The sequence below is a fragment of the Pectinophora gossypiella genome, chromosome 20 (assembly GCF_024362695.1).
Source record: "Pectinophora gossypiella chromosome 20, ilPecGoss1.1, whole genome shotgun sequence".
Taxonomy (NCBI): domain Eukaryota; kingdom Metazoa; phylum Arthropoda; class Insecta; order Lepidoptera; family Gelechiidae; genus Pectinophora; species Pectinophora gossypiella.
This window is the reverse complement of record NC_065423.1, coordinates 10,180,893-10,205,568: the sequence shown is the minus strand read 5'-3', so window position 1 is coordinate 10,205,568 and position 24,676 is coordinate 10,180,893. Positions and strand designations below refer to the sequence as shown.

Below are 24,676 nucleotides of genomic sequence, written 5' to 3'. Positions count from 1 at the left end.
CCTCAGCCATAACAACTTGCGAAATGACGTAAATTCAAAAATGTTACATTGACCTTCAAGTTTATCCATGATAATTACGTTGAATAAATGATTCTGATTTCTGATTTCTTTATACTAAGTCGCGGTGTGACAGTAGGACGACAGCAACGCGACTAATTAGAAGGTGCCCTTACGAAATAGGAGCTTTAAATATATTGGAGTAGGACATATTCTTCCGCGGCATGTGACTAATTTCGCCGACACTCCAGACTTTCTCGTAGCCATTAGGCTTGATCGTAATCCATGTGATGGACCCGTGGTGCAGGGTTATGCGCAGGTAGTTCTCTACGGGACACCCGAGGGCCCTGGAAAACAACGGAATTATTTTTTAATATTTTTTTGACGTGACTTATTGTAGATTTGCCGTAGATGGCATTAACTACTTGGCCGGACAATGGGGAGCGCTGAAGGCTCTCACCCGGTACAACGTTTAAGACAACAGGCCTGAGGGTGCCCAGTTGGGCGCGAACCTCGGCTCGGGGCGTCGTCTGAAAAATATTTGAAAGAATTAATCGACCCTAGTGGGTCGACAGCGATAAGCGCTGATTGAAGGAAATCGTCGACCACGCCGGCTTGTAGATTTGCCGCAGATGGCATTAACTACTTGGCCGGACAAATGGGGAGCGCTGAAGGCTCTCACCCGGTACGGACCGGGCACAGAGCACTAAACTCTATATAGATAAATATAAAGGTATATCACAACCAGTGGTGTTGCCCACTCCCGACGACCCGATTACTCTAGCCATAGAGGCGGCCATTCAGCTCGCGACACCAAACACTTCAGGACCCCGACACCGCCCCGCCGGCGTGTTCGACGATTTCCCTCAAACTGCGCCTATCTCTATCGACCCGCTAGAGTCGATTAATTCTTTCAAATATTTTTCCTCTCAGACGACGCCCGGAGCCGAGGTTCGCGCCCAACTGGGCACCCTCAAGCCTGTTGTCTTAAACGTTGTACCGGGTGAGAGCCTTCAGCGTTCCCCATTTATCCGGCTAAGTAGTTAATGCCATCTGCGGCAAATCTACAATAAGTCACGTTTAAAAAAAAAGAAAAAAAAGTACTCACCTGCAAATAAAGTATCGAAATACGTTTCCGTGTCCCACAAGTATGGTGTACGTATTGTCCTTCTGGTCAGCCATGGGTGGGTGGAAGTAAAGTTTATACGCTTCCTCAACTTTTTCTTTGTTGGCAGACTGAAAGAACCAAAGTATTCTTCATTCTCTTTAACAAACGAAGTACGAAATACGTGGTCTAGCGGTCGAGTACTGGGCTCACGATCCAGAGGTCCCAGGTTCAAATCCCGGTGAGGACATATCACAAAAATCACTTTATGAACCCTAGTTTGGTTAGGACATTACAGGCTGATCACCGGACATGCTTCTGAATGCACGCTAAGCCGTTGGTCCCGGTTACTACTTACTGATGTAAGTAAGTAGTCGTTACATGAGCAATGTCAGGGGCCTTTAGCGATTGAATAATAACCTTGACACCAGGGTCTTCCTTTCTTCTTATTTCGTACCTTATCAAGATTAGTCTCATCTAGGAGCTCGGAGCTTATGACGGCCAGTTGTTGGGCTTGTTCGTCAGCTATGATGGAAGCTGTTTCTTGGGCTCGCAGCTTCGTGGACGAGACCAGCTCTTGCCATCGCATGTGCATCGCGTTCAGCCTCGCCGCTGTTAGTTTCGCCTGGTATTGACCTGCAAATAGTGTTGTCAAATAATCGACTCAACGGCCTCCGTGGTCCAGTGGTTTAAGCGTCGGGCTCAAGATCCGGAGGTCCCGGGTTCAAATCCCGATGGGGACACATCACGAAAGTCACTTTGTGATCCCTAGTTTGGTTAAGACATTACAGGCTGATCACCTGATTGTCCGAAAGTAAGATAATCCGTGCTTCAGAAGGCACGTTAAGCTGTTGGTCGCGGTTACTATTTACTGATGTAAGTGAGTAGTCGTTACATGAGCTATGTCAGGGGCCTTGGCGGCTCAATAGTAACCCTGACACCAGGGTTGATGAGGTTGGTACTCCACCTCACAACCGACACGATAGAAGAAGAATCCTTACCAAACTCTGTAAGTTGACCATTTTCGTCGTATTCCCCGTGCCTTATGAGGAACACGTTGTGACTCGGCTTCGGGTATTCTCTGAACTCAGCCTCATCTGCCTCGTCGATTTGGTGTAATCGTTCTTTTTTAACTAGCTTAGAGCTGCAACTGTCATGAGCAATATAACGTACCCACTTTAGGTCTCTGTCGCACTAACATATTTGACATTTAGCGAGACTTACAGTTGAATTTGTCAAAAAGTTAATGTAACATGGTACCAAAGTGCATACATATTAATGCTCGTGACTCTGAATTGAGGGGCTGATGAGTGCCACCGAGGATGCTGTTCGAGTGGCGGAATACTGGGCTGAAGAAATCTTATGCCATCGAAACGACAAGAAGAAGAATGCTCGTGACCGTACAGGACTGCAGAATCGTTTATGTACAACGCTGCCGTAGTTAAAACAACTTTTGGCGTATAGCGTATGCCTCTGTCCTAAGAGTTTGCTTACCACGGCAAACGATAATGGCTATCTCCTAAACATCACTCATCATCTCCCTAGCATTATTCCGTTTTTCACAGGGTCCGCTTACCTAACCTGAAGATTTGACAGGTCCGGTTATTTACAGAAGCGACTGCCTGTCTGTACTTCCAACCCGCGAAGTGAAAACCAGCCCAATACAGGTTAGGTCACATACCACCAAAAATGCATTTCTCAGGAATGTGGGTTTCCTCACAGTGTTTTCCTCCACCGCTGAGCACGTGATGATGATTTATGATCCAAACATGAATTCGAAAACAAATTCGGCAATAGGTATTTGGGTTAGGCTTGTGCTGGTTCTGTGCTAGACTTCTATTTTGTTGTGCCCGAAGGGGTCTATGATGTGTAACTCATATACATGTAATAACTTATAAACTACACCATCATAGTATGCAAATATTGAACATTGGTTTCGAACCTGCGATCTCAAAATGAGAGGCAAGCGTTCTACCAACTGGAATACCACGGTTTTCTCCTAAACTAAATATTCGGCAAAATTTCAGAAAATATAAACCTAGTTTCTTGTTTCATACTTTTTCGATCTTGATTTTTCCGTCGTCAGGTTTTAGTTTTAAAACTTTTATTTTTTTGTATGAAGTGTCCGGGGTGTGCTTACCTGCAACTCTTATTTGTTGGCGTTACTGAAACATCATTCTTCAGCCGGTACGACTTAGAGTTCCTCGGACATTGATTATTCAAATAGCAATAGTAATATGCCAGCCCGCCACCAAACGCTCCCAGCCCTAAAAGCGCTTGCGTCCGTTTCGTAAGCTTCACCATATTCAAAAGTTATAAATAAATTCGCACTAAGTAATTTAATGTTGAAACTTTTACTAAAATCTTGTTTTTGGACATATTTTGATGGCTATTCCTCGCTAAAAACGCTTCACGTCAATTTTTCTGTAAAATCCAGACGGCTTCCCTTATGCATTTATTTATTATTAAACATTTTATTCAAACTTCCTTTTATGCAAACATAATAAATTTGCACTTATAATCCATAATGGAGTGGAGAGAGCCACAAACTAAGTGTTATGTGAGTCTCAGAAGACTGAAGAAGAGGAAGAATATTATAGAGCTAAAAGATGTCGGTATTTTTTTTTGGTTTTATGTAAATATGGACACCACTCTCAATTTTATATTCTTTTAATTTTTTATTATTTTATTTTATACTTTAGAATATACACTACTATGGCACTAAGTTTGCCGTTAATAGGTACCTATTATCGTTTTTCTACAAAGTAAGAAAAAATCAATGAAAAAATCGTTTCAAGTATAAGGACCCCTCTAAATAAACTTTTCGAGATTTTATTATTTATCTTTCTTGTTTCCAGAGTAAACTCTAGTTTCGTTCTAAATAATGTATTATCGTATGTGTTGTCCTTTTTTTTAAGGAGCGAAGCCAAAAAGACGTTGAAAAAACGTAGCACATATGGGGCGTACCTTATTTTTTTCACTTTCTGATTTTTTATTCGAAACAGAGTCGTGGTAGACCTCGAAAGAGATGGCGTGACGACTTGGATGCTTGCCGGAGGGATTGGTCGGAGTACGCACAGGACCGCGAAAAATGGAAAGAGGAAGGGGAGGCCTTTGCCCAGCAGTGGGATCTTGTAGACTATATTAGATTAGATTTCTTATTACTTGATGTAATACTGCGTACTTACACTATAATAATGCATATTCTGTGCAAGTTTCAACTAGGTATCAAATATGGATCAAACGTTGCAGCCTTTTATAGGTTCTTTTTTATATTGGCCAAGTATGTTGGCTCAACTATGCCTTGGTTGAACTTTGAGACCCTCTGACAGATAAACAGACAGACGCAAGAACTGTTTTGGGGTTCTAATCGAAAGCCGTCTCTTAAGAGAACCAGAGAAGTACTTTATATCCATGTTTCGTTCGAATAAAAACACACTTTTTATTTTTTAATTGATCGAAATATTTATTTGCCCATCTCAAGATGTTTAAATGACAGTTACTTAATCGTTCACAACGACAATTAATTATTGCTTAATCTTACTTAAACCATCACAACTTTCTATAAAATTAAATAAAAATAGTACATATGCTACTGGCTGAAGTTCGTCCTAATTATATGTATTGTAATTATTTTAATCGCGTCTACGTCGATAACGTTCGTAGCCAGTGTTTAAAGAAACACTATTTTAGGACTCCTCAGAAACATTAAGGTATCACTTAGGTACCTTACACTTATAGTTACATTGATAGAAGACAAAACGCACACAGAAAAAGTAAAAATATAACAGATATTAAGTAAATAAGCTAAAGGGGGGTTAAAAAGGCGACATCGAAGTAATTCATCTAAAAAACCAATAAGTACTTATTGCAATTTGACATTTGCGCATATAAAAGTAAGTGCGCAATGCAAACAAATGTCAAATAGCAATATTACTTTTTTAGATGAACTGCTTCGATGTGTCCTTTTTAACCCCCAGATCTTTATGACTTCGGTAATAGACCTAATGACTGTTAGTTTTAGATGTCCTAGGTATCAGCGACGCGTGGAAGCCATCGACAGACACCACGGATATAGCGATGGCGAGCTTCAACTCATCGTAAGTCTTCTCAGAGGCCACTCTGAACTCCTGCAGTATTCTTACACAGATGGTTTTTATAAGCTTCGTGCCGAAATATCGCCCTGAAAAAAAGAAGTTTTGTTGAAGAAGGCACTTGATCCGGAGGTCCCGGGTTCGAATCCCGGTGGGGATAAATCACTTTGTGACTTTGTCCCTAGTTTGGTTACGACATTTCAGGCTGATCACCTTATTGTCCGAAAGTAAGATGATCCGTTCGGTAGGCACATTAAGCCGTTGGTCCTGGTTACTACTTACTGATGTAATTACGGTCACGAGCATTAATATGTATACACTTGTCACATTAACTTTTTTGACAAATTGAACTGTAAGTCTCAGTAAATGTCAAATATGTTAGTGCGACAGAGTCCTAAAGTGGGTAAGTACATTATATTGCTCATGACTGTACCTAAAAGTTCCAAGATGTTAGTGACATGGTAACGAAAACTTTGAGGGATAGTTCAGATCATAAGTCTGAGTTGATATCAAGTGGAATTTTCCGTAGCAAAAGTATGGAATTGAAAATAATAAAAAAAAGACACAAAAATTTTCATGAATACCGATAGCCGGTAGGAAAATCCACTTGATATCAACTCAGAATCATGGTCTGAATCACCCCCTCAGTATTTGTTACGATGTCACATACACCCTATACAATTATATATACAAGTAGCCATATAAGTGGATAGGGTGTTAATGACATCGTAACAAATACTACGAAAAATCCACTTGATATTAACTCAGAATCATGGTCTGAATCATCTCCCTCAGTATTCAAGTCTGTTGTCTTAAATTTTATACCTGGTGAGAGCTCTCTGCGCTCCCCATTTGTTCGGTCAAGTAGTTAATAAGTCACGTCAAAAAAAAGTAAAATAATGTGCATTAGTAATAAAGACTCCCACCCAAACAGTCCATAGGTCCCAAACTAAAGGGTATGTAGCAGTAGGGGTGTCGTTTCGTAGTGTTCTCAGGGTTGAATCTCTCCGGGTCGAAAGCGTCCGGGCGCTCCCAGTGTCGAGGGTCCCGATGGAGGTGGTAGATCGGCACTACTAGCGAGCACCCTGCTGGCAGGATTGCTGAGCCTGAAAATAGATGAAAGAAATCATTCGTTCATTCCATTGGGCTTGGCCTTCATTCCTACGGACGTTCCAAATTCGAAATATTTATTGCCTGCGCTCGGAGCGGGCCAATCAGCTCGCGACACCAAACACTTCAGAACCCCGATACCGACTCCGCCGCCGTGGTCGACGATTTCCCTCAATCAGCGCTTATCGCTATCGACCCACTAGGGTCGATTACATAACATACATAAACTGCCTATATACGTCCCACTGCTGGACACAAGCCTCCCCTCAATCAACCGGAGGGGGTATGGAGCTAGGGTCGATTATTTTTTTCAAATATTTTTCAGACGACGCCCTGAGCCGAGGTTCACACTCAACTGGGCACCCTCAGGCCTGTTGTCTTAAAAGTTGTACCGGGTGAGAGACTTCAGCGCTCCCCATTTGACCACCGGCCAAATAGTTAATGCCATCTGCAGCAAATGTACAATAAGTCACGATCAAAAAAAAAGCTCGCAGCGGCATTTTGTGATGGCCGTTTTGGTATTTGTCCCGGCATCAAGTTTCGTATTAATTAATAACTACCTTACAGGAGCAGCTGTACTCTGTTAATTATGTTATGTTCGGACTCTCAAAGACAAGAAGGGAACCTATCTCTCAATCTATCATTCCCTCTCCCTTTCTCTGGGCCTCTTATAATAACATATGCTCATTTTGGGCATACTTCAGTCCCACCGGAATCTCTCAGCTGTACGGACTTCATTAAAAAAAATGAATCATTCAGACGTACTAATCGCTATATCTTCGGAGATTGTTCTCTGTAGCAACGCTCCGATGGGATACAGGCGCAGTACTTCCTTGAACACCATCTCCAGGTAAGGCATCCGCTTCAAGTCCTCGTCCGTCACGGCTCGGCCATCCTCTCCCATGACGCTCTTTATTTCAGCGTATAACTTTTCCTGAAAACGATAAGGAAATCCATCCATTACTTACCTACTTATACCAACAGATAAGAACCATGTCATAGATTAAAGAATATTATTAAGTACGTATAGAACGGCAACTCTCCGCTCTCCTCCAGCGGCTGTACAAGGTTTACCTCACCCCCTCGAACATAGTTTAGTCTTCAATCGTATGGGCGTCAGACATCACACATACAGATGCGCGTGTACGATAATATCAATGTGTATTGTCTGTGTAAAACGAGGTGATTTGTATAAAGTGTCCGGGGTGTGACCATATCACATTAACTTACTTAACGCCTAAGTACATTGAAACTTAGTATCAATAAATATTAAATTAGTAAGTATGTTATTAATGCGACAAGGTTCTAAACTGTGGACCTCATGTCATCAGTTACCTACCTGACAATCAGGATGATATGCCATCATCAACAGTATGAACGAGGTAATCTTCGCCGATGCCTCCTGACTCTATAACAATACAACAGAAATATATAAATAAATATAGAAAACATTGATAACTGAAATAAATATATTTATTTCTTTCAAAATATATCTAACATAAAATAATCCACTCCAGTACCCTGTATGGTCCATTATATTGTCCTCTGATGGTCTGATCATCCCAATAGGGATACCTAGTAAAGGTTACTATTTAAAAAACTTACATAAACTGCCTATATACGTCCCACTGCTGGGCACCGGCCTCCCCTCAATCAACTGGAGGGGGTATGGAGCATAGTCCACCACGCTGCTCCACTGCGGGTTGGTGGAGGTGTTTTTTACGGCTAATAGCCGGGACCAACGACTTAACGTGCCCTCCGAAGCACGGAATCATCTTACTTTTTCGAACAATCAGGTGATTCAAGCCTGAAAAGTCCTTACCAAACAAAGGACAGTCTCACAAAGTGATTTCGACAATGTCCCCATCGGGAATCGAACCCGGACCTCCAGATCGTGAGCCTAACGCTCTAACCACTAGACCACGGAGGCTGTTAAAAAACTTACCGAAGTAAAAATCGTGAAGGTCTCTTTCAACAATTCCTCACTGTTTAGTTCTTGTGAGAGAATAAACCGGTCTATTACACTGAGCTGGGTATTCTTCAATGAGTCTTCTTCAGAGTTCATCAGGTCTACCTTCCTCGTCTCTTCCAAAGTATTCAGATGTTCTACTCTGTGCTGTAAGATGGCCGAGCTGAAAGCAGTTATCTTTGATACGAAGCTCTTCTGCTGTTTGTAGAAGTTGGTCATCCAGAAGACTGGGTCTATTTGGAGGTACCACTTTGTCATCCTGTCGAAAACTATGTCGTAAAGTCTGTAAGGAATGTTACAAATATGTTTAACAGGTTTATGAACACATTAAATTATGAAAAACGACAGTGACAGTGATAAAAATGTGTGGGATTGACATAAGATGACAGTGATAAAATGTGTGGGATTGATATAAGATGACAGTGATAAAATGTGTGGGATTGATATAAGGTGATAGTGATAAAATGTGTGGGATTGACATAAGGTGACAGTAATAAAATGTGTGGGATTGACATAAGGTGACAGTGATTAAATGTGTGAGATTGACATAAGATGACAATGTTAATAATGCGTGAGATTAAGATAAGGTGACAGTGATAACAAAATGTGTGGGATTGACATAAGGTGACAGTGATAAAAATGTTTGGAATTTATATCTTAGCTACTTACTTATATTTTTATTATTGGCACTGTCGCTTTTCGAAATCGTTTGCAACTTGGCTCGAAGGCCCCAGAGCATAAGTATAAAGATTTAACACAAGAACGACAAACGGTAATCTACAATAAGGCAGTTTCCAACTAGTCAAATCAGTTACTTTTTACTAAACGTAAAACACGAAAATATTATACAATGAAAATTGTATGAAAAAGCAATCTGTGACGTTATACAGGGTGTTAGTGACATCGTAACGAAAACTTTGAGGGGTGGTTCAGGCCATGATTCTGAGTTGATATCAAGTAGAAATTTCCGTCGCAAAAGTATAGATTGGAAAATACTTAATTAAAAAGAAAAGAAAAATTTTCATGAATTTTTTGACACGAAATTCCACTTGATATCAACTCAGAATCATGGTCTGAACCATCCCCCTCAGTATTCGTTACGGTGACACTAACACCCATACCTACTTATATGGCTACCGTATGATGTACTTGTACGGGGTGTAAGTGTCATCGTAACGAATACTGAGAGGGATGATTCATCTGATTATTCTGAGTTAATATCAAGTGGAATTTCCATCGCAAAAGTATAGAATTGAAAATAAGTACTTAATTTAAAAAAACTAAAAAAAAATCATGAATTTTGCGACGGAAAATTCCACTTGATTTTAACTCAGAATCATGGTCTGAATCAACCCCCTCAGTATTCGTTACGATGTCACTAACACCCAGTATATACAAACGTGCCAAAATGTCACACTTATTACATTTTTTTTAATTCATCAATAGTAATTACAAGTTTTAAAGTAAGTACAACTAATCAACCTAGCCAGGCGTTCACACTTACATTGGAGTTTCATCAATGATATCCTGTATGTACGGTAGACTCATAGTTTGCTCCTTACTCAAGCCCATTAGAGTACCTGAAATATTAAACTTAATTTTAAAAAATAAGTCATGGTGATCCAGTGTTTCACTGCCTTGCTTATCAAAGGGGGAACGCTGGTTCGGGCTTGCAATTGCAAGAGTTATTACTTTATTGTTCAATAGCAACCCTGACACCAGGGTTGAAGTCGGTCGGTCTTAGAATTTACATCGAACCGACGCTCCCCGATTGAGAAGCAAGCCGGTGTACCACAGGACCACAAAGGTGCTGACTCCAGGGGCCTGTTTAATAAAACTTACAATTGTAAATTACAATGACAATTTGATGTACATTGCGGAGTGTATGATCACGAATATTTTGTAGTTTCATATTAGCTACGTAATGAACATCAAATTGTCGTTGTAATTTACAATTGTAAGTTTTATTAAACAGGCTCCTGTACACACTATCTAATTTTATTTTTTAAGTTAATATTTACCTGACATTTTCTTATCCGCCGAAAAGAAAAGGGAATATTAGGCACAAATCTAAACCAACCTTCTAAACATTTTACATTGCCCAATAACCTGACCTAATTAAGTTGACAGTTCACTTTAAACGGTTTGCACACCAACGAGATACCTATTTGATTCGCCCAGGTTACTAATAGATTCACACGTTCATTTAAAAAAAAAAACAGTTGTCAATCATCCGTAAAGATAAAATAAAAATAAATCAGACATAAAAAAAAAATCCGTCTCTTTTTGGCGGATAAGAAAATGATGGGTAAGTTTATACTTACCCGTCATATCTTAAGTTTAAATTCACTTCTTTCATCCTAAGGTTGCCTGGCAGAAATTACTGTTTAGCAATAAGGCCGCATACAGTGCTTATTTTTATCCGTAAGTATGTTTATGTCCTTTGTATATGTCGTTATGCAATAAAGTATTATTAGGATGTGTCCGCGCAAGGATCGAGGCTAGTGACTACCTACTCAGAATTTAGGTACACGAAAGGAGTGACTCACGGCAGACGGAATAGCTGGTGGTCTGCACGATGTACCGGTACAAGTCGACTTCCTTTTTCATTCCGATGGACAGGGCTGCAGGCCTGTAGTGCTGCAGCAGCAGTTCAGCCTCGTGGTTGAACACGTCACTGTAACTCTCTATGGCACGCTTACCGTAGTTTGGGGTCGCTATCTTACGGTGCTTACGCCATGATGGACCTGTGACAAAAAATACCAGAATTTATTTGCATTTTGTAATAATTGCAGCTTTTATTATTGTTACGTATGTGGGTAGTTTTTTATCCATATATATATATATGTCAGTGGCTGCGTCCACATACCTATCATGTTTAATAAATAAAGCAGTTGTTAACGCACCGCCGTGTTTGTTAGTCGACTCTGTCGCTCCTAGTTGCCCCCCCTCGAACCTACATAACATATTATAGACTTCCTTGTTCGGCGCGTCCTTGCCGCGGGGGTGGGCGCCTCTTACTTCAATAGGCCGGAGTGAGATGGTGGATGATTTCAGATAGGTACCCAGACCTACAGGGTACAACGTAGAACCCTCAGCTCAGGGAGACGACGTTAACGGTTGCAGAGGCGAAGATGGGAGTTATCAGTATGGCAATGCAGGACGGAAGGGGCGAGTCACAGGGACTGTAACCTGGAACCTGACAGAGTGCAGCAGTAACTGTCAGTACTATTCAGAGGCGGAGGACAGGAGTCCTAGTACGGCTTTAAAATAGACTGCTCTGGGCGCCATCCCACTTGCGTCAGAGTACTGCGGGACGGAAGGCAAGAGGGAAACCACTGCCTTATTTTTCCCTAAAAAGTAGCATGGAAATGCTACACCGAAAAGAGCGTGGTTCTTAATTAGTGATGATGATTATAGATTATGCAGGGTGATAGTGACGTCGTAACGAATATTCAGGGGGATGATTCAGACCATGATTCTGAGTTGATATCAAGTGGAATTTTCCGTCGTAAAAGTGAAAAGTATTTTTTTAAATTATTTTCCGTTCCATACTTTATTTTAAGAATCATCCCTCAAAGTTTTTGTTACGATGTCACTAACATCCTGCATACTATCTCAGTGCTGGGCACAATAATGGGTATGAAGCATAGAGGGTGCGTTCGACGCCCGATACGAATTGGTGCGGGGCTAAGAGTTACCAAACTATACGTAGTAGTATTCTTTATATGTACTTACTGACCTGATCTCCCGACGACCCGATTACTCTAGCCGTAGCGGCGGACAATCAGCTCGCGACACCAAACACTTCAGGACCCCGCCGGCGTGGTCAACGATTTCCCTCAATCAGTGCTTATCGCTATGGACCACTAGGGTCGATTAATTCTTTCAAATATTTTTCCTCTCAGACGACGCCCTGTTGTTCTCTTAAACGTTGTACCGGGTGAGAGCCTTCAGCGCTCCCCATTTGTCCGGCCAAGTAGTTAATGCCAAAAATAATTAAAAACTGACCTGATCCACTGAGTATCCCTCCACCCAATACATTCGCCATGTACCGGTACTGAGGTCCTTTCACGCTAGTCTTCTTGTTAGACAGTAGAATCTAAAAAAATGGAAGTTATCAACTCAATACAATGCCAATTCTCATCATTGTTATTTGTTATATTCTCATTAAAGATTGTACAAAACTATTTCCTTGCCTTATGGTTGTCTGGAAGAAATTGCTTTAAGGAATAATTCCGACAAAAAAAAATGTCATGTACCTAGTTAAGAGTCTTCTAGATATTTCCTTTTACTTCGGTGCAATAAAGTATATTTGTATTGTATTGTTCGTAAAACATAATAAAATCTTTAATCCCTTTATCCCTTTTAGAAAATAAATATAACAAATTATAATATTATAAATGGATAAAAGAAGCACAATTTTCCGAGTTTATCACTCAATATAATTTATTCCAGGCTATTAACTTACTGGATTTTTACCCAAAATGGCTAATACTACAGTAGGTTCTGCACGGTAACCGCGCCGCTTGCGGTGCCGATTATATCGAGGCCTTCGACCAATAGCCGTTTGACGTCTATCCACGTCAATAGCATTCGTATCGTTTAATGGTCGAAGCGTTCAATATAATACGCGCCGCGCGCGGCAAGGTTGTCATGCAGACCCGGCAGGTAGCCAAAACTAAAATAATGTTATAAAGTTATGTACCTTCAGGTCATCAGGGTTGCTGACGACGACATTGAGGTCAGGTCCGAGCCAGAACCGCAGCACGTCACCATAGTCGCGCATTAGGTCCCTGATAACCTGGATGAATTCTGGAATGCAACCATAAGCACTATTGATTGTGATACATGGTTGTGAGGTGGATAACCAACCTATCAACCCTGATCAAGGATATTATTGAGCCGCCAAAGGCCCCTGACATGACTCTTGTAGGACTACGTACGCAAGTACGTACGTATTTACTGATGCAAATCAGTAAGTAGTAATCAGGACCAACTTCTTAACGTGCCTACCGACGCACGGATTATTCTAGAAACCATGTGATATCAATTATTTATTAAGTACCTAAACATTAAACATTTTTGCAGCTTTAATGGCAGAGAGCCTTAAAAAAAGCCGTTCTCTTCGGTCTGGGTCAGTCTTATTTATTTGTACCTTTTGCATAAGTAAGTACTTAACATTTATTACCATAACATACTGGAAATTGGATTATTGGTAAATGGAATTTTCAGACGGAAAATTCATATTTTCTTTGTGTTTTCTTTATTTATTTTAAGTTCCATACTTTTACCACCAAAAATTCCACTTGATATCAACTTAGAATCGTGGTCTGAATCATCCTTCAAAGTTTTCGTTGCGATGTCACTAACACGCTGTATTATATATAAATGGAAGCCGGAAAATTTGACAGCGCTGTGGGCTGTAAAAAAATTAAGACAGCAAGCCTGAGGGTGTCAACTTGGGCGAGAACCTCGGCTCAGGGCGTCGTCTGAGGGAACTACCTCTATAATCACAAACATCACAAAAGCTTTAACCTGCAATTATACCTCCAGACTGCGTCTAGACATCGGCAACATTGTAACCATAGTAACATTTATAAGTACATTAATGCAACATTGTATCGAAATTGCCCTACGTGATGTTCAAGCAAGATCATATCATAACCCCTTTTTGCTTTCGCCTCGGTTCAAATTGATCGCAAGCATTTGCTTATTGAAGCTCGCAGTTATGTTTATACTCTTGAACCGTTTGGTTCGCTACTAGGAGCTTTTCTTTTTTTATTAGTTTGTTGTGGACTCAGTAACTTGTAAAATGGCATTCATTACTTGACGGAACGCAAAAAAAGACGACAAAAAAGGTGCTAAGGTGAGCACAAACCTTGGCTCAGGGCGTTGTCTGACGGGATTTTCTCCGGAGTGCCTTCAGCGCTGCCCATTTGTCCGGCCAAGTAGTTAATGACATTTGAGGCAAGTCTAAAATAAGTCACGTTAAAAATAAGATGATTTTATCCGAGAAAAGCGACCTTTATTAGACCGATTCTAAATAAAAAGCGCTGAAAGACAAATGTCGAAGTCAGGCGCGGTCAGTATTCGAAAGTTAGTTAGTTATCACAAGTTTTTATTTATTGAAAACATAATACAGCTGTCCCATGATATTAAACAACGAAGTGCCTTGGAACTTTCGACAAAAGATGACGTGGTTTCTTTTGCCGAAGGTTCTGAGTTATTTTGTCTTGTTCTGCTCAACGTTCCCCGGAGTTGGTTTGTGCTACAACTTTGCAAGTGGAGTGAATTTTTGGTGAGTAAAGCTTTTCTTTAAAATAATTATGTACTTACTTACTTATTGTGTAATAAAAAAAATCTTTTATTGGCAACAAACAAAATACAATCAGCTAGAGGCTGAAGCGTTCTTTTCAGCTTATTGGGCCTGTTGGAAGGCACCGCTCTTCGAAAGTAGGTAACAATAACATTTTATGCTTTTTTTATTTTTATACTTCTACCGTGCTTACACATTATTACTTAAATTATAATTTACATACTTACATGCAAAGGAGGGATGTGCCAGTGTGTGTGTGTGTGTGTATTCGGGTTTGAGTTATTGAATTAGTGTAATAAAAGTCTTCTTCTTCTATCATGTGGATTGGGAGGTGAATTACCAACCTCATCAACCCTGGTGTCAGGGCTACTATTGAGCCGCCAAAGGCCCCTGTAACGACTTCATGTAACGACTACGCGTAGTAACCGGGACCAACGGCTTAACGCGCCTTCCGAAGCACAGATCGTCTTACTTTCGGACAATCAGGTGATAAGCCTGTAATGTCCTAGGGATCACAAAGTGATGTAAAAGCAAAGAAAATTATGACCATTCTATTCGTCATCATCTCCCTAGTGTTATGCCGTTTTTCAGTTGCCGTTACCTTCAGGTAACTTCCGACTAACTTAATGCGATCATTAACCACAAAACACCACTTCGTATTAATTATTTAGATTATTCAACGAAGAAAGCAACTGTCCCGTTCCCGTTCCCGCCAAAAAGCCCGTCCCATAGAGAGCGAGCCTATTACCATTAACTAAGCACGAATACTGGAAACCACGTGATATCTATTATCTATGGTCCAATCTTGAATGCAAACTCATAAAGTCGAATTCAGTGGTTTACAGTATGAGCCAGGATGTGACGAGACAAAACGTCAGAACAGAGCTATCAAGGATTTCAAATCGTTATATTCAGGCAGACAGGCAGTCGCTCCTGTAAACGGCCAATCGGCTCGCGACACCATAAACACTTCAGAACCCCGATACCGACCCCGCCGGCGTGGTCGACGATTTTCCTCATTCAGCGCTTATCGCTATCGACCCACTAGGGTCGATTAATCATTATATTTATTTCAAATATTCTTCCTCTCAGACGACGCCCTGAGCCGAGGTTCGCGCCCAACTGGGCACCCTCAGACCTGTTGTCTTATCGTTGTACCGGGTGAGAGCCTTCAGCGCTCCCCATTTGTTCGGTCAAGTAGTTAATGCCATCTGCGGCAAATCTACAATAAGTCACGTCAAAAAAAAAACAGAAGCTTCTGTAAAAAACCGGACCTGTCAAATCTTGAGGTTAGGTAAGCGGACCCTGTGAAAAACGGGATAATGCTAGGGAGATGACCGTCTCTAAAGTATCTGTGTTTACCGTCTTACTTGTTCCTCTAAAATAATAATTTATTTTTTTTTACTTGTTCCTCTGCCCACCCCATTACGGCTCGTCTGACACTGAACAGAATCATAACATTGGCCTCACTTAGTCAGCCTATCTGTTGTCAATCTTACGGTTTATTATTTCCTAATTACAGTGTTTAAGTAAGTAACTCTACATAATAAACCTCGACACGGTGATCTGCACCTCTTGATCCCATAATGGACATGGAATTAGACCATGGAACGCAATGGAGCTAACCCCAGTACACGATACACCATCTAAGTTTATTTTAAGTTATACCTGTAATTTTATTATTACACTTAGAAGAAATAAAGAGAAGAAATATAGGTAGAAACAAATTTATATACGTATCTGATCTAAATATCAAGAAACAATTATTTTCATGTATGCCTCTGCTATTACATTATATTTTTGTATAATTATGTATCTCGACTAATCTCGAGTATTGTGGGAATCAAAGCTTATTATGAACGTGATGTGTATGAGGTGAATTTTATGAACGTGTTCTGAGGGGGAGTGAAAGGGGAGAGAGGAAGGGAAAGGAAGATGGCGACGGTGTACCCGTCGAAAAGCTTTTGAAAGCGAGGTTGTGCTCTGTATAATATCGAAAAAAATAAGAGAAAATATAAGAAAACTTTAAGTATTACACAGTTATTTCAATTTTACTCCACCAACCTACAACTGCTCGTTGAGAATAGGTAATTACCACCCGTTAAATCTGAACAGTGCCATCTATATTGTCTTTGAAAAACGTAGCTTGGAAATTCCCTCATTGAATACATTAATTTCATCTCACAGTTTGTAATGATTTCCCATGAACCGTGCGAAACTGGAAGAAAATGGAATTACGAATATTGAGATATTAAGCTGTGAGAACTGACACCAAGTCACGCGGTCAGATCAGCACAGCTGGACCGGTTCGAACATGATTACACTTGTTTAAACATGTCTAACCAATAGGTTCATGTTCGGATTGCAATTGAACTAGGCATTATGGTACCTACCTAATTACTTACTGGATTTTTCTAGCGCTTATTTATCTGTTTGCTGATTAACTAGTATGGATAGCATTTATATAGCATCACGCCCCCGAGGTGTAGGTAGAGGTTAGGTTAGGTAGTATACGTTAGTGACATTGAAACAAATACTAAGGGGGATGATTCAGACCATCTTCTGACAGATTCTGAGATTCTTCTGACAGATTCAAGTGGAATTTTTCGTCGCAAAATTCATGATTATTTTTATTTATTTCGGTACAAAAGAGGAACACTGACTCACCCTCTGGTCGGCACATGAACCGCAGAGCGTTGCCCACCCCCGGCAGAGGGGGGGGACCGGGGATCTCCCGCGCCATCTTCAACAGTCTGCTGTTGTTGCGGCGCCAGCGCAGCCAGCAGGTTAGAAGGATCAGGAAGACTATGAGCAGCCAAGACATTGTGCTGGAAGAAAGATATAGATATACAAGTGTTTTTTTTTAATAGGTATAATTTTGTGTAAGTTTTTTTGATGTTCTTGTATTCTGTGTCAAACTATTATAATATTACGGCCTCCATGGTCCAGTGGTTGAGCGTTGGGCTTACGCACGATCTGCTGGTCCCGGGTTCGAATCCCGGAGGGGACACATCACAAAAATCCCTTTGTAAGCCCTGAATTAAATTGGTAAGAACATTACAGGCTGATCACCTGATTGTCCAAAAAAGTAAGATGATCCGTGCTGCGGAAGGCACGCCAAGTCGTTGGTCCCGGTTACTAGTTACTGATACATCAGTAAGTAGTAGTCGTTACATGAGCCATGTAGGGGCCTTTGGCGGCTCAATAGTACCTTGACATCAGGATTGATGGGGTTGGTAATCCACCTCACAACCCCCACGATAGAAAAAGAGAAGACTTCAAAAAAATACGCGTTGAATGAAGAACCTCCTTTTTCGAAAAAATTGTTACGCAAATTGTGTTTTGAACTGTACATGTAAATGACAGATGTGATGTCAAGCAGTCGCCGTTCCGGGAATCGCTGTCCACGCTACAATTCAAGGTTATGTTATAGAAATAAATTAACCAACATTATAATACAGCACGCGTTGAACTCTTTTGTACGAAAATATTTTTACATTCGATTTGACCTGTATATAACAGCTTTTTTTAAAGTGACGCACATTTGCCGCAGGTATTAACTACTTGACCGGACAAATGGGGAGCGCTAAGGGTTCTTACCCGGTCTGAGGCCTCTCACGCGGTCACGTAACAGCAAATGTAACATAAACATCATATGTATTTCTCTGTGGGTTTCCTCACGATGTTTTCCTTCAACGCTGTTTTATCAACTCTGGTATGATGGTTATTTTTAAACCGCCAAGGACACACATGACATGGCTCGTATAACGACTACGTAGTTAAACTAAGTACATCAGTAAGTAGTAACCGGGGCCTACTGCTTAACATGCCTTCCAAAGCACGGATCATCTTACTTTCGGACAATCATCATATTCTATAATTTCCTAAACAAACTAAAGATCACAAAATGCTTTTTGTGAAATGTATCCACGAGGATTCGAACCAGGGACCTCCGGATTGTAAGCTCAACTCTTAACCACTACACCAGCCGTTAGGTACATCTTGTTACTAACGCGCTATATTATTAAATAAATAACATAACATTATAGTCATGCTTAGTTTAATAATCGATAATAGCCGAGAAGACAAGCCAGTAAGGCAGTACCTGTACAATTATACAGGGTGTTAGTGACATCGTAACGAAAACGGCCTCCGTGGTCCAGTGGTTAAGCGTTGTGCTCACGATCCGGAGGTCCCGGGTTCGAATCCCGGTGGGGACAAATCACAAAAATCACTTTGTGATCCCTAATTTGGTTAGGACGAATTGTAGCGTTGACAGCGACTTTCCGAACGACGACCCGCGCTACGGCGAGTCTTTTTACGGCGAGTGGCCTTATTTTCCCTCTACGTCGAGCGAGTTTTGATGTTATTGTACAGTTATGGTAAAAACTGTTTAGCTGCATTACAGGCTGGTCACCTGATTGTCCAAAAAGTTAAAAGATCCGTGTTTCGGAAGGCACGTTAAGCCGTTGGTCCCGGTTATTACTTACTGATGTAAGTACGTAGTCGTTACACAAGTCATGTCAGGGGCCTTTGGCGGCTCAGTAATAACCCTGATACCAGGGTTGATGGGGTTGGTAATTCACCTCACAATCCACACGATAGAAGAAGAAGAAGAACGAAAACTTTGAGGGATGATTCAGACCATGATTCTGAGTTGAAGTGGAATTTTTCCGTCGCGTAAGTATGAAACTGAAAATCATTAAAAAACACAAAAAAGTCATGAATTTTCTGACAGGAAATTCCGCTTGATATCAATTCAGAATCATGGTCTGAATCATTCCCCTCAGTATTCGTTACTGTGTCCCTAACACCCATACGCAATTGTATGACTACCTGAACGCATTATTATTCTGAGTTAATAAGAAGTGGAATTTTAATTAAAGCACATAATAACGGGTTCTTACCGCGTTTAAATGGGGATATGTGTCGAAATATCGGGAGTCTCATATCACCATTTAAACGCGGTAAGAACCCGTTATTATGTACTTTAATTATGATAATAACCGCGTAAACTTAAAACAATGTATAAGTAAGTGGAATTTTCCATCGCAAAAGTATAGAATTGAAAATAAGTCAATGTGGGGAAGACCGTCTGGGCTAAAAGACCGTATATTGCAAATAACTTCTAAATTTGAATAACTAGCGCCTTACGTCTCTGTCTATAAAACAGTCCCTAAAGAGCCAGTCCGAACTAAAAACCGTAGACGGCGCTAGTATGATTAGTATGGACAATATCGGTCCTGCAATTTTTTTTACCATTTCGCGCTTCAGAATGCAGTAGCCAGTGGCGGATTTTTGATCAAAAAAAGTGGCAAATCGGAGGATTTTCAGAAGTTTTTCTGATCACTTAGGTTATTTATTGATCCATTAATATATTCGTTAAACAGAATGCAGGAATATAGCTTTTATTTAGAATTTATACCCATGTGAAATTTTAAATTAGAAAATATAATAGTTGGGAAGACCGCCTACATTAAGAGAGGGAAGTCCGTCATATGCCGATCTTGCCTCAATCCAGACATTGTCAACTATTACAGCAGAGCGTATTTTATGCAAGACTAGTGAGATAGCATTTTGTGTCCCATTCTGTTAATATTTTGTATTTGTGTGTGTATTAAGTAATATGTGTACGTCACATAGTCTACCACCAGACAATCAAGACGCTTTTTAGTGACACCTCATTTGTTTAACTCTGATAAGTGCTTTAGGGGTTGGGAGGGAACAAACGTGTATACACCTATACATACATACATAGCGCATAACCCTCTCTTTGCTTCACCGCAGTCGGGTAAACAATATGACGAAATGTTTACAACCACTGTCACCAAAGATATGCCGGTCTTGCCTTGTTTTACAAAATAATCATTTATCTGTGTAATGAAAGCCTTATTCATAAATCGGTAATGTACGTATCAGAATGGCATTGCTGGTTCACCGCCTAAAAGTATTTTCATACGTCTAGGCCTACGATTTCTTACTAATAATGCGTTTTTTCTTTTGTGGACGGACTTGCCTCACACTGCATTGGAAGACCGTCTACTTGGCATGTTTTAAAAAAACGATTGTATATCAAAAGATTACGGCGCTTTCTCTTATATTTAGACTTATAAACATAGCCAAGTAAATTATCTATCATACCCGATCATATAACTTGATCTACAAATGATATCTTCTTCAATAAACTTAGTCAAACTTAAATTTTAGAACAGTATGCCGGTCTTCCCCACATTAACATTTAAAAAATCATGCAGTTTGCGACGGAAAATTCCAGTTGATATACTCAGAATCATGATCTGAATCATCCCCCTCAGTATTCGTTACGATGTCACTTACACCCTGTATTTTGTTTATAGTTGTTGGACAGGTTTAAAGTCAGTTTATGTACAGTTGTATTGATAAATAATGCTGCTTTTTAGCCCTCACACACGAACAGCACACATACAGCGACAACCGGTTACTTGACAGTTGTAACAATACAATATGAAAAAAAAATGTGTTTCAGTTCTTAGTATGGACAACCCCCAAACTTTATTGTTTGTTTTTCTATTTTTGTGTGAAAATATTAATGCCTTTCACAGAATACATCTACTTACCAAGTTTCAACAGTATAGCTCTTATACTTTCGGAAAAAAGTGACTGTGACATCTGGACGGACGGACAGACAGACATGACAAATCCATAAGGGTTCCGTTTTTGCCATTTGGCTACGGAACCCTAAAAAAGTAGGAAAATACGCTTTGTTTTTCTACGCGAAGTTAGGAACCACGTACACTCTCTGCCATTAAATCCAACAAGAGACTAGACCAGCTCATGAGTCAATCGGTAATTGCATAAAATGTGCGTCATTAATGCATGCCTCGCAATTTTATCAGAGCAGGCATTCTATTAGAAATGAAATCAACTGTGGTTATGCCTGTGTTCTCTATATTTACCCTATCCTGAGCTACCTATAAGATTTATAAGTTTATCTTAGTGCATTCGCTAACACAGTTGGCTCGATTTCCCTCGTTCAGCGCTTATCGCTAATTCGCTATCGACCCACTAGCATAGAATAAGGAATAATACTACGAATAGAACGGCAACTCTCCGTTCCCCACTAGGGGCTGAGCTAGGTTTACCTAATTGTAGGTATTGAGTTGATAACTTCCATTTTTTTAGATTCTACTGTCTAACAAGAAGACTAGCGTGAAAGGACCTCAGTACCGGTACATGGCGAATGTATTGGTTGGAGGGATACTCAGTAATAATAACTACGTATTGTAGTAAAAATACGGAAGAACAGTAATCACACTTATTTATTCTGGTATCAAGAAAATAACACTTAACTTGGTAAACACATCCGATGTCGTCAAGGTCCCCAACGCAAGAGAGCGTGTATCAATCCGTCCGATTTGACAACCCCATTCTTGTGTTGCCATTTATAGAAAAATGTCTTATAACTGTCGACGAACAATTCAGCCTAACAGTATAGAACGGTAATTCTTCGCCCCGCACCAATTCGTATCGGGCGCCGAACGCACCTTCTATGCACAGAATCTTCTTCTTCTTCTTCCTAGCGTGAATCCCGCCGTCTTGCGCCGGGGTCCGCTTTCCTACTGTTCTTCCTCCACTTTGCTTAGGTCTCAGCTTAGGTCTTCCTCTACGTCGCTGACCAGTAATATTGAAGTCGAGTGCCACGTTGCCAATGTACTCAGGCGGTCTTCTTTTAACATGCATCGCTTTAAGCGATAAGGCCGCCATTTGCCATGTACTTAGTTAAGAGACTTTTTGTAATTATTTCTTTTTATTTTGGTGCAATAAAGTGTATTTGTATTGTATTGTATTGTATTGTAACATGCCCATACCAACGCAGCCGCTTCTATGCACAGAATAAGGAATAACACTACGTATAGAACGGCAACTCTCCGCTCCCCACCAGCGGCTGAGCTAGGTTTACCTCACCCCCCCCCCCCCCACCCCTCCCCTCGAACATTATTTAGTCTTGTATCGTCTGGCGTCAGACGTCACTGTAACGTCAATGTGTGGTGTCTGTGTAAAACGAGGTTGTTTTTATGAAGTGTCCGGGGTGTGCTACCAGGGTCGATTAATTCTGTCAAATATAAACACCTCAGACGTCGCCCTGAGCCGAGAGTCGCCTCCAACTGGGCACTGGGCTTGTTGTCTTAAGTTTTTTATCCGGTGAGAGCCCTCAGCGCTCCCCATTTGTCCGGCCAAGTAGTGAATGCCATATGCGGCAAATCTACAATAAGTCACTTCAAAAAATAAGAGTGTAAGTAAGTAAAATATAGTACCTAAAGACTAAAATTCTCCTACTTTTTGTTAATTTGTTTTTAGTTTAAATATCCCATCAAAAACATAAATGTGAAATGAGAGCCAAATTCAATATTATGATATACCTATGCCTTCGTTGTCTACTTCAACGACAAAAGAAGTGAGATCTAAATGGGTGCCCAGTTCAATGGTCAGTCCTGAAAATTTATAAGTAAGTAATAGTATAACATAAAATATCTTCTTATAACATAAGATAATTTATTGTAGCCTAAGGTCTGTCTTGGCTAGTTTTCATATATGAATTAGCCTTCACAAGTTCTAAACCTACAAGTATTTGTCGATTATAACAATTTAAAATATAATTTCTTCTTATAACTTAATTGTAACTTGATTGTTGTTGTTGTGTTATTGTTGTTTGTTGTTGGATCGAGGCAAATGGAATTCTATAGTCTCTGCTTACCCCGGTGGGAAATAGGCGTGAGTTTATGTATGTATGTATGTACTTAATTGTAGCCTAAAGTCCGACTTGGCTAGTCGCGTGTATAGATACCTAGTAAAGACAACAACAGCGCAACCAAGGTTTAGTACGCCACATAATCTAGATAAACTGGAGGTAATTATCGCTAATTAAGCTTTGAGTAACATAATTACTGGAAGTTACAACAATAGACACTATTCTTCTTTTTATCGTGTAGGTTGTGAGGTGGAATACCAGCCTCATCAACCCTGGTGTCAGGGTTACTATTGAGGCGCTAATAAATAAATAAATAAATAAATAGTAACCGGGACCAACGGCTTAACGTGCCTTCCGAAGCACGGATCGTCTTGCTTTCGGACAATCAGGTGATCAGCCTGTAATGTCCTAACCAAACTAGGGATCACAAAGTGATTTATTTGTGATATCCCCCACCGGGCTTCGAACCCGGGGCCTCCGGATCGTGACACACTATTTACTATGACGTAGACTTGTGATGAAATGACGAAAAGGGATTATTATCTGTATTCGATAGAGCTAGATGAAATCCCTCAGCGCTTACTATGGCAAATCAAACAAGGCAAATCACGTCAAAAAAATAAAATAAATAATGCGTTTGATAGCGTCAAACAGAATATACTTAAGTAAGTAGTAAAAAAATATGTAAGTAAGTATTCGACCTTAGGGTTAAAAAGGTCACATACTTAACAGAAAATTATCTAAGCAATATTGCTATAAGACGTGTGCTCATTACTTTTATCTTTGTTTCTGTGTAATAAATTGAACGAAACTAACTAAAAGTTATTAGTTAGTTAGTTACAGCAATATTGCTAATGTCAAATACCTAGCTATTGCTGTTTAGATGGGCCTTCATTGTGTTAACGATTAATATTTTTGAGTTACCTAAGTGTATCTGTAGCTATGCGAATGTAAAAACAAAAGAGAATTACAGCACTGGTACACAAACTCACGCGCAAATGTTTATTGGGGTGGGCAGAGCCACAAGAAGCCAGAAGAAATAGTAAAGGGAAACTATACAATTTTCCTCAAAATATATACAAACGTTGTGTTTAAACCAACTTACCTTAATATCAACCACGAGAAGAAAGCCTGAGCTCTGTTAAACTTTACATTTAACTAACAGAACTACTTTGTTAACCCCTTTTTATTTTTTTTACTATTGTTTACACTTAAAAAAATCCGCGACCCTGCGACACAACGATCTAGCTATCTCATACGCACTGTTATGTGCGACACTCATAACATAGTTGACAATTATCTTGATATAAAATGTGTAGCGAAGCGTGCGTGAGCGCATGATGTGCCCTACTCA

General features: G+C 40.2%; 2 protein-coding genes across 2 annotated transcripts; both read right to left on the bottom strand.

Annotated features, from left to right (window-relative positions):
* Positions 1 to 169: 169 nt before the first annotated feature.
* LOC126376401 (serine/threonine-protein phosphatase Pgam5, mitochondrial-like) lies at positions 170 to 3,406 on the bottom strand. Its single transcript, XM_050023728.1, has 5 exons — positions 3,243 to 3,406; positions 2,104 to 2,252; positions 1,560 to 1,738; positions 1,106 to 1,233; positions 170 to 344 (listed from the first exon to the last, which is right to left on the bottom strand). Exons 1-5 carry the CDS (start codon positions 3,404 to 3,406, stop codon positions 170 to 172), a joined length of 795 nt encoding a protein of 264 aa, XP_049879685.1.
* Positions 3,407 to 4,765: 1,359 nt separating this feature from the next.
* LOC126376244 (cytochrome P450 4C1-like) lies at positions 4,766 to 24,627 on the bottom strand. Its single transcript, XM_050023537.1, has 11 exons — positions 24,428 to 24,627; positions 17,262 to 17,422; positions 12,984 to 13,090; positions 12,287 to 12,377; positions 10,825 to 11,022; positions 9,780 to 9,855; positions 8,252 to 8,558; positions 7,646 to 7,714; positions 7,072 to 7,240; positions 6,123 to 6,302; positions 4,766 to 5,285 (listed from the first exon to the last, which is right to left on the bottom strand). Exons 2-11 carry the CDS (start codon positions 17,416 to 17,418, stop codon positions 5,107 to 5,109), a joined length of 1,533 nt encoding a protein of 510 aa, XP_049879494.1. The 5' UTR covers positions 17,419 to 17,422; positions 24,428 to 24,627; the 3' UTR covers positions 4,766 to 5,106.
* Between the last annotated feature and the right edge of the window lie 49 nt (positions 24,628 to 24,676).

What these genes read in the sequence shown, in the direction of transcription:
- LOC126376401 (XM_050023728.1), bottom strand. Translation starts at nt 3,406, where the DNA reads ATGGTGAAGCTTACGAAACGGACGCAAGCGCTTTTAGGGCTGGGAGCG. An exon ending in TGGTCAACTTACAGAGTTTG is followed by an intron (nt 1,739 to 2,103) that starts GTAAGGATTCTT and finishes CACTATTTGCAG; the next exon opens with GTCAATACCAGGCGAAACTA. An exon ending in ATGAGACTAATCTTGATAAG is followed by an intron (nt 1,234 to 1,559) that starts GTACGAAATAAG and finishes TGGTTCTTTCAG; the next exon opens with TCTGCCAACAAAGAAAAAGT.
- LOC126376244 (XM_050023537.1), bottom strand. Translation starts at nt 17,418, where the DNA reads ATGTCTTGGCTGCTCATAGTCTTCCTGATCCTTCTAACCTGCTGGCTG. An exon ending in GTTCATGTGCCGACCAGAGG is followed by an intron (nt 13,091 to 17,261) that starts GTGAGTCAGTGT and finishes GTTGCATTCCAG; the next exon opens with AATTCATCCAGGTTATCAGG. An exon ending in CCTTCACGATTTTTACTTCG is followed by an intron (nt 7,715 to 8,251) that starts GTAAGTTTTTTA and finishes GTATTGTTATAG; the next exon opens with AGTCAGGAGGCATCGGCGAA.